The 10,469-nt window shown below is 37.2% G+C and overlaps 1 protein-coding gene across 1 annotated transcript; it reads right to left on the reverse strand.

Moving 5' to 3' along the window:
- Window positions 1-8,006: 8,006 nt before the first annotated feature.
- Window positions 8,007-9,443, reverse strand: nkx2.9 (NK2 transcription factor related, locus 9 (Drosophila)). Its single transcript, XM_028821416.2, has 2 exons — window positions 8,975-9,443; window positions 8,007-8,679 (listed from the first exon to the last, which is right to left on the reverse strand). The coding sequence occupies exons 1-2, from the start codon at window positions 9,123-9,125 to the stop codon at window positions 8,153-8,155; spliced, it is 678 nt and encodes a 225-aa protein (XP_028677249.1). The 5' UTR covers window positions 9,126-9,443; the 3' UTR covers window positions 8,007-8,152.
- Window positions 9,444-10,469: the final 1,026 nt, after the last annotated feature.

The following is a 10,469-nucleotide window of genomic DNA, read 5'->3' on the forward strand; positions in this document are numbered from 1 at the left end:
ATGATTTGTGAAATCAGCTCTGATTACATTCAGTGTTACTTAAAAAGTAACAGTCAGCAAAAGTAACAGGCCTTTGGGAGGTGGGGGCTACACTGTCAACACCCGACTTTCTGCGCTTCTGCTTCAGTGTGGTTTTCATTGTAGAAATGTGCCACATTCAGTTTCTAATGGCAATTAATTCTGTGACCAAAGGAAGTCAATTAACCTGGCAGTGCTCACATTTATAATAACAAATAACAATTTTATTATACAAGTAAACCACCTTGGGATGGTGTTCACTTAGGAAAACAGACTTCTTCTTTTTCTTCCAGCTCGCTGTGTAATCTGGAGAAAGTCGTCTAACCTTCCAGCATTGCAAATACACAAATTTCAAACTGTTTTACTAAACCTTTAAAACATAAGGCTGTATATCAATTCGTTATCAGTGGCTCACTTTGTAACTTTAACCAAATCACTTAAACCTGCCAGAGCTCACATTAAAAGTGTATAGTATACAAGGGAATTCATTTTATGAGAAAAGTGTATTGGCATGGTGTCTTTTCCAGAAAGGTGCTATATAGAACAAATGTTATACATTAGCTCACTATGCGATCATGTTTTCTTGAGCTTTTGTAAAATCTTAATTACTCCTAGTGGACAAAATATCTATCTATCTATCTATCTATCTATCTATCTATCTATCTATCTATCTATCTATCTATCTATCTATCTATCTATCTATCTATCTATCTATCTATCTATCTATCTATCTATCTATCTATCTATCTATCTATCTATCTATCTATCTATCTATCTATCTATCTATCTATCTATCTATCTGACACTACATTGCTTTCTTCACACACACAAAACAAATACAACAAGCCTGGCCTGGCATGGAATTACCTTTGATTGGTCCCTCTAGCTGTCTCCCATGCGCAAGTGTGTGACACCCTCAATGACAAAATGGTAAAAAAAATGACATGTCTCCTTCATTATTCAAACTCTTACTGTGGCACTGCAAATTGTGCTCAGGTGCATCCTGATTGTTTTAGTTTTCCATAAGATGGACCTAGAACTTGATTGGAGTCCATCTGTGGCAAACTGAATTGACTTGGCATCATTGACAAAATCACACACCTGCATATAGAAGGTCTAACAATTCACATAGCATGTTGGGACAAAAACCAAGCTGTGAAGTTCAAGGAGCTCTAGGTAGACCTCTCCAATCAAACTGTGGTGAGGCATAGAGCAGGACAGGAGTATAAAATGATTTCAAAAGCTATTAATGTTCCAAGGAGCACTGTAACCTCAGAAATTGAGAAATGGAAGAAGTTTGGAACCATCAAGAATCTTCCTTGAGTTGCCTGTCTTGCCAAACTTAATAACCAGACAAGAAGGACATTGGTCAGGGAGGTGAAAAAACAACAACTCAATGGTCATTTTTTAAACAGATCTTCAGGAGTCCTCTGCTGATAGGGGAGAATTTGGATTCTGCGAGCATGAGGAAAACGTTTTTTGTGGTCTAATTAGGCAAAAATGTAACTTTTTGGGCAAACCTTCAAGTGCTTCATCTGGTGAAGTCCAGGCACTTCCCATCACCTGCCTAATACCATCCTTAGTGTGAGGCAAGGTGGTGGCAGTTCATTTATTTTCTCAATAACAGAGACCTGGGGACTGGTTAGTATTGAGAGAAAGATGCATGCAGCCAAATCCTGCAAGGTACTAGAAGAAAGCCTGCTCCACAGTGCACATGTCCTCAGACTGGTGCTATGGTCCATCTTTCAGCATGACAGTGACCTGAAGCACATAGCCAAGATGTCTATAAGCCATGCCAACAAGTCTCTGGCTGTTGTTGGGTGGTCCAGCAAAAGCCCAAACTTAAAACCCATAAATCATCTGTGAAGAGACTTGAAGATGTCAACATACAGATGCTTCCCATCAAGTCTGATGCAGCTTGAAAGGATCTACCAGGAAAAATGAAATAAACTACTCAAATACAGGTATGCATGGCTTGTAGAGACATACCCATCCATCCATTTTCCAACCCTCTGAATCCGAACACAGGGTCATGGGGGTCTGCTGGAGCCAATCCTAGCCAACACAGGGCACAAGGCAGGGAACCAATCCCGGGCAGGGTGCCAACCCACCGCAGGACACACACAAATACACCCACACACCAAGCACACACTAGGGCCAATTTAGAATCGCCAATCCACCTAACCTGCATGTCTTTTGGACTGTGGGAGGAAACCGGAGCACCCGAAGGAAACCCACACAGACACGGGGAGAGTAGAGACATACCAAGAAGACTTAAAGCTGGAAATGCTGCCAAAGAGCTTTGCACAAAATACTGAAGTAAGGGTTTGATTAGATATGTGAAGAAGAGATTGGGGCACTCAGTGGTGCCCCCTACTGGTCACACTATGAACTGAATTAAGTGGATGGATGAATGGCCAAAATGAACTGACTTCAGTTGTATCCCTTTATTACCAGAATATAATATAATCCTATATTTGCCTAAATTTCTTAAACTGAAAAACCCTATGCTGTGCATTTTCTCTTTACCACTATGTGCATTCATGGTAATCTCAGATTTGATTTCAGTGTTTTATGATGAATGCTTTTAAAATAAATTATGGAAGTGAAATATTTTATAAATGTTCTCCCTGTGTCTGCGTGGGTTTCCTCCGGGTACTCCGGTTTCCTCCCACAGTCCAAAGACATGCAGGTTAGGTGCATTGGTGATTCTAAATTGTCCCTAGTGTGTGGGTGTGTGTGCGTGTGTGTACCCTGTGGTAGGTTGGCACCCTGCCCAGGGTTTGTTTCCTGCCTTACGCCCTGTGTTGGCTGGGATTGGCTCCAGCAGACCCCCGTGACCCTGTAGTTAGGATATAGTGAGTTGGATAATGGATGGATGGATGTTTTATAAATTGTCTGAAGTATTTCATCATAAACTATGAACATTCTTACATCTTGCCTGAAGAAGGGGTCTGAGTTGCATCGAAAGCTTGCATATTGTAAACTTTTTAGTTAGCCAATAAAAGGTGTCATTTTGCTTGGCTTTTCTCTACATCATAAACTATTGAAATAAAAACAAGGAGCAGTAGACTGTTGAGATGGTTGTCATTATTGGCTGGGCATTTTTGATAACTGAACCTGAGCTCCTGACTCATAAAATGTCCAAAGTGATGCCCTCATGGACCCACGTCCGGTGTCTGTGCTGAGTTTTCATGTTCTACATGTCTACATGCGTCTGTGATTGTTTTTGAGTAGTTACTTTAGTTTCCATCCCACATTCTGAAAATGGAAATCTGGGGTTAAGTAGTGAATTTCAAACCTTGTGGTGTGGTGTGAGTGGGCCTTGTGATGGATTTGCACTCCGTCCAAGGCTCATTTTTGTCTTGTGCTGGGGTGGGGTGTATTCTGCCCTCCAAAAAACTCAACTTGGATTAAACAGATTTGAAAATATATAATTAAATGTTTATCACAGGTAGTGTGGTCCGTTATAGGCAGCAGACAAATTAACCAAGGCATTAATAGCAAATGAAATGCTTGTATTTTTACTCTAGATCTGCCATTCTTTTGCACAAAAGTCATGGGAGCATCCACTAATAGCTTGACAATTAGTTTTATCACTGTTCTCCTTTTAACACTCACAGTCGCTGTGAACTCACAAAATTCACGTCTTTGTTATCATGAAGGCTGCAATGCTTTAAAAGTTGCCATTGTCTCCTAAAAAGCCATAAAATTGCCACTAGGGACTGATTAAACATTTCAGAATTCAAACACTGGGGATTTTGTCTACAAGCCTTTTAGTCGAGACAATACCCCTTTCAATGCAAGACACAAAAAAGCATGTTTAAGAGGCGCTGCTCCTGGAGACTCGTCACAGTTAGTGTCATCCATATGGACTACAAGGTGGCCAGCAGCTGGACAAAGGGTCCAGGTGACAAGGACGACAGCGGACTCTCCAGTGGCCACCATACAGCAACCCAGGGGTTGAAAGACCGTGAAACCCTCCTTCAAAAAATGCACGCCTCCTGCATTTCATGCCGTCCTCCTGACAACTTCTTCCATTCAGACTTTTAAAGCATATTGTCCTGAAATAAACTGTTTAACCTCCCACATACAAGTTTACACTTCCGGAAAGATTAAAATAACAACAAATCTGTCTCATGGCCCGTACTCTTTATTTCTGGCTGGGGTGCATTGCTGTGGTACAAATGACAATTTAATATGTCTGTTTGTAAAGTATTATCAAGCCAGAAGTAGAAATTCAAATTACTGAACAAAGTTAAAATAGCAATAAGATGTTTTTTCCCCTAAATATAGTATAAAATACAATGGTAAAAAGATACGTGAACTATACAAGTGTCATGTAGGTTGTTCTCAGAATCTTCATGCAGTGTTTAGTCCCAAACTTCTTTAACAAATAACACAAGTCACTCATATGGCATAATCTCGGCTTCTCCATAATCCTGCATCATTTGTTTAAATACCCTAAATACGCACTCCTCGGAATTCTACTTTATTGTTTAAGAGTTGTAGTATTTGGAAGGGTTTTTTGGAAATTGATAGAGCACAATTAATAAGTTTTATGATCGCTGTATCTTATTAACTTCTTCTGTAGACGACTATCTTTGTGCTTTGTGGACTAATTCACCCCTTTATCATTCCACATTCTATATAAGAATATAAACACAGGCAATGACACCTTGTGTAACAAAATAATAAGGGCAAACTAACATTCTTCTACTTTAGCAAGCTAACTTTGTAGAGCCAGAAATGATACTAAGACGTAAACTTTCATCACATCTTCTGAGTTTATGATTAATATGAGGGACGTTCAAAACGTTTCTGCACTTTTTTAACTCTATTGAAAATTTCAAAAACAAATTGCATCACTTTCTACACAGTCACCTTCCTTTTCCATCGTACCAACTTTTTAATGCCCAATTACGACTCCTCCCGCCTTTACTGTTTCCAACAAAAATTTAAAAGTGCAGAAACTTCTTGAATGTCCCTCGTATAAGGGACAGCTTAGCTATTTTCTGAACAAACAAGCTGGATGAACTGAATCGGTCTGCTCTTGTTTGTCAAATTTCTTTTTATTTTAAAAAGATAATTGCTTAAGCAATTGCAAACAATTTTATGAAATGTATGTACAATGGTTTGATGGTAAAAATGGTACTGTCTAGATTTAATATGTATGCCTTTCAAAACAATAAATGCACTTCTCTTCTCACTAGAAATGAAGAAATCACATCGGCATTCACAGACAATGTTTCCTAGGAGTCCTGTAACACGCCGACTCGAAGAAGCACGCAAATGTGCATTCACCAAATTCACCAACGATAGAATCCTTTAAAGTTTTAGAAAAGTTATATCTATTAAGTCCAAATCAATCCACAGAAATATTCAAACTTGCAATTTTATTTAAAAATATATTACAGAGTTGTTAAGACATACAAAAGATCCCAAAATAATTGATTATGATTTTTTTTCCAATCGAACACGTGCACACATGGTTTGTGTATATGTGTATTATGTATGCCGAGTACAGACAGATTTACAAAAGTGACCACACACATATACTGTATATACATGTTTGGGTGAGTAGGTCATAGGTCAATACCCAAAATTACACCATTGTCACTTGACAATTGAATGGTATTTGTCATTCGATACCACAACAATTAACCACTTTTCTCCTTTCTTTTCCTTGTTTAATCTGCCAATCCTGGGAACTCACTAATTTTACACTATAAAAGGCCTACACCTGCTTCACACTGCACGAAGAGTTCTAATTACAAGTGCAAATTTTAACAAATGGTCTCATTCTGAAACAATAGATAACCTGCTGTCTCCATTTAACATCACAATATTGTCATTACCGAGGAAGTTACAAATATTACCTACATGCACACCCTTATTTATAATACATTGTATACATCTATATTCTGTACTGAAATATTGCTAAAATGCAAACTTTTAAATACTTTACTATTAAAGCTAATTTTATTTTAAATTATTTAGCTGGACCAAAAGAGGCATTTGAAAACAAGGAGATGTCATTTTTTGAAAAAGATGCAGTGAAACTGATGAGAAGCATTTTAATTTTTTAAATAAATAGTCAAAGACAAGCTTGTAATATCATTTAAAGAGAAATTATTAGAATGATTTCATTGTGCTCTTGAAAATGTGCATTTATTTGATAAAAACGCTGTATATTCTGTTAAAAATAACACTTCGTTAATGACTCTTTACTGAGCTGTGTGGCTCCTATCACCCCTAAAAATAAAGGTGCCTGATGGTTCTTCAGAGCGATGCCATACAGGAACCATTTCTTGGTTCCCAAAAGACCTATAGGAAGGTTTCAGAAAGAAACATAATTTATTTAGACCCATCACAGGCTCCATACAGTAAATAACCATGAATTAATGGTAACAGATTTGTGAAATACCAATAAGTCCTGATTTTAAGAGGACTTTTCCTACATGCAACAGCACAAGCTAAGTCCAGCTTTTCTTAATCTACTAGTGTCCTGCTGGGCAGCCTACACCAAACATTAAAGATTCCATCTTTTATATTCCTACATATTACCAAAAAAAAAAAACCAAAGAAGCAACTTCACATGCAAAGAACCCATCCCATAATGAAATGGAGCTTTGTCATGCAATGGAGCTAAGAGGAACCACACAACCCAGGGAAGAAACATAAAATGCCATTAAAGAACAAGCATTTTCAAGAGTGTAGCCGAGCAATTGCTTGACAAAGAACTATTTTATTCCATGAAGGGGACTTTGTATTACAAGATGTTGAATTTTGAAAAGGTTCATAATATGTGGAGAAACAGAAATCTTAAATGGATGGTATAGGACACTAATAGATCAAGAAAACTTGAACCAAGCCTGTGTTATTGATATTGTTAAAATCAGGAACCCATTGGTACTTCACAAATCTGTTATCATCTCTTCATGTATTTTGGACCTGTTAAATAAATAAACGTTCTTTGTAGAACTTTCAAGTGGATGCTTCTTTTGGGGACCAGAAATGGTCCTCCTATAACATCTCTTGGAAAAAAACACTTTATCAACTTTATTTAAGAGTATACTAACAAGAATTTATTACAAAAAAAGAATTATTATTATTATTATTATTATTATTATTAATTGTTATTATTGTTGTTGTTAATTTTACAAACTTTCTTGCTAAAAGGTAAAGCTTATATGAGTATCCACTTAGTAAAAAAGATGCGTATTTCACTCAGAAAGGGATGAGTTTTGAAGTTATTTTCTGTACTTCTTTCAGTCCTTTTCCAGTGATTTTCCACATTTTAAAAACAGCATCTTTCTCCAAAAAAGTAATAATTTGTCAAACACGTCTGCCTGGTTTTTTTTTTCTTTCTTCTACTCACCTTTCTATGTAGGTCTTTCCTTTAATTCTTTCTAATTTTTGCTTACAGTATTGCACAATACAATTTGAATTTTGTAAAAGGGAACTAAAATCGTAGTTAAAATAATACATTTATAGGTTTTAAATGTATGTTTTAAAGCTGAGGAGTACATTTAATTGACTAAGTGGGTTTATTTGTTAAATTTAGAAATGGAAGGATTTCTAAAATGATTAGCTTGTATTTTCTTTAACTTGTAAATCAACATTTTTAAACTTTTAAAATCAGAGTCCATCTCGCTAGCATATTCTCTAACAAACACGTTTAGATAAAATAATACGTAAAGTTATACTACTCGTTTTATTAATCTAAAAACTGCCCATCTTCACTTTTACACAATCCTTACATCTGTATAGCGTTTATTAATCATTAATTTGTAATCTAAACATGTATGTATAAAAATAAGCATTTCAAAAGAACCGAATCTTTAATATTCAATAGTTTTGCTTACAAAGTATAGTATCAGAATTACCCAAACTTTTGCTTTAAGTGGTAAAGAAAATGCTGTTTTAACAAACAAAGTCGTATCGCAGTGCCTTTATTTCATCTCCAAAAAGAAACCTTGTCCTCTGGATCCAATGTTCTTATTCAGGGTGTCTAATTTTGGATCAGACCAAGGAAGGAAGCAGTAATCGACTGAAAGTAAGTAAACATCAGGACCACGGAAATGATCCTCCAAGTCTTTTTATTTGTAGTTCAAGCGCAAAAGTTTGACAGTCACCAAGTCCAGTGATGTCTGCTCGCATTGGGATGCGCTAAGTGCTGGTAGGTGCCAAAGAGCGGGTGCTGCAAGGGGTGATAGCTGTGCAGAGCGAAAGGCGAAGAGGAGGCAGCTGACGGCACACCGCACCCGGACTTCTCCTGGAACTGCACCGGACTGATGACACACGTGTGACAAGGTTTCCCGTCTCTGACCAGAACTGGTACCACCACCCTCCTCAGCATGGAAGACTGCTGCTGTACATCTGCTTGGCCCTCCGTTCTCGCCCTCTTCATCTTGTACCTGTGGTTCTGAAACCATATTTTGACCTGCGTTGGCGTTAAACTGAGGACGTGAGCCAGTTGCTCTCTTTCAGGAGCGGACAAGTAGCGTTGTTGTCTGAAGCGCCTCTCCAATTCGAAGGTTTGCGCTTTGGAAAAAAGCACGCGTCTCTTCTTTTTCTTTTCCTCTGTGTCTGTCCCGGGAGAAGCATCCGATCTTTGAGTTGAGTCTGGTAAGGTTTCCGAGCCGCTTTCATCAGATGCTGCAAAGATAAGAGGTTGATAAAGATTTAATAATAATAATAATAATAATAATAATAATAATAATAATAATTTTAGATCCGAGTTTTATCATTATTTCTAATAAGAACGTTAAGGTGATTTGACACACGACCAGAAACCATTCATTCCGTCATGTTTGTTTCTTTGTTTTGTCCCAATAAATCTCGTCCAGAAAAAAATATAACAATATTATTTCTAGACATCGTTTTTAACACTGTCAGAGAAAGTCCTAACATTCCGTTTGATTATTGATCTCTTCTATCTTCAGTTACTTACACAAGCAGTGGCTTCTCTCTACCTCTAGCCATTCAGCATAGGTTAAACTGGAATAGCTTTCGGGTGAATGGCTCTGGGTAGATTCAGACTCTTGTTCTGGAAGATCCAGTATGCTTCGTACTGTAAAACTTATTTTAGCCGGCGCCGACATCCTCTGGTGTTTTTTTTTTTTTTTTTTTTTTTTTAAATTTTGTCCTTACAGCCGAAACGGTATAGACGATGGATGGCGTGGTTCACGAAGACGATCGGGAGTAGCGATGCTCAAGGAATGCTCTTCATCCAAAATAAAGCTCAAATATTAGTGTCGTTTACAGCGAAGCGCTGTTTATATGAAGAGCGCGTCTCATTAGTGTCCTTTGGCCAGTCCTCGTCTTTGGACGTGCTACCTGAATTAGTCAAGTGGCATAGAGAGCCTTAAAGACGGTAGGTGTAACCACACAAGGGAAACAAAAACGAGCAGGAAACGCGCTTCATCATTACACATTCTGTCTGATTAGCCAAAACTGGAAAACAGATAATGGCAATTGAGGCTGTTGAATTACGTCTTGGGTGGCAAGTGGTCCAAGAGCCCCATCCCGCCCGCCCCCACCCCAAACAACACCGCAGCTATTTGCATACAAAGTGAAACATTAGAGTACCAGCCAGGCTTAAGTCGACTTTTATAAATTCGTTGCTTGTCTTGTCACTCTTTTTAGTGCTAATATAATAGGACGCTTTTTACTAAATTCGATCGAAAGTATGCATTTTCATCTATTTAGAATGAAAAGAAACGAATAATATTTATTAATTTATTTATTTTAGCTCTGAAAGGAAATGTATTATGCATAATGTCTTCACAGCTGTGTCTGACTTCACATGAAAACATCAGTTTCGTATTTGGCAAGAATGGATAGAAGTGTAGAATACAAGAAATGTGTTGTAACCGTCATAAGCATTATTATTATTATTATTATTAGTAGTAGTAGTAGTAGTGGTATTAATATTATTAATAGTACTAGTAAAGTATTGAATTATTTGTAAAATTTCTTTTAATCAATGTACATCAGTGCTTTAATTTCAGTCACTTCTTTGCACTGGTATTTATTAAATTAAAGTGTTAATGACACAACTTAGAATGAATGAGTAAATAAATAAATAAAGTTATAATAGTTTTCTCCTTATTAAATGTAACTGGGTCCACAAATTAAATGAGCGCCAAGTATTACCGTTCAAAGGGAGTGATGGCTTTTTTTAGGATAATAAAACGTCACAGACAGATCCGTTCGTTTAAAGCTGTGGAAAACAAACTCCAGAGAAAAAGGAGGAATTAGCCTCCCAGTAAAACATAAATTAAAGAAGTGTGTTTCAATAAAAGTCGACGCTTTTAAGGCATTTTTTTTCTTGCTAAACCGTATTCATTAAATGTCAGTAAAATGTAAATTTAGCACTGGGAGCTGAAAAAAGAAGATTTATTTTTGACAGATCTGCGAGGTAGATAAACGGGGTGCAGAGCTCT

This window comes from Erpetoichthys calabaricus, chromosome 16 (genome assembly GCF_900747795.2).
Source record: "Erpetoichthys calabaricus chromosome 16, fErpCal1.3, whole genome shotgun sequence".
Taxonomy (NCBI): domain Eukaryota; kingdom Metazoa; phylum Chordata; class Cladistia; order Polypteriformes; family Polypteridae; genus Erpetoichthys; species Erpetoichthys calabaricus.

Coding starts and splice junctions, on each gene's coding strand:
- nkx2.9 (XM_028821416.2), bottom strand. CDS start 9,125: ATGTCGGCGCCGGCTAAAATAAGTTTTACAGTACGAAGCATACTGGAT. Junction 8,680..8,974: donor AGAGAGAAGCCACTGCTTGT/GTAAGTAACTGA, acceptor TTATCTTTGCAG/CATCTGATGAAAGCGGCTCG.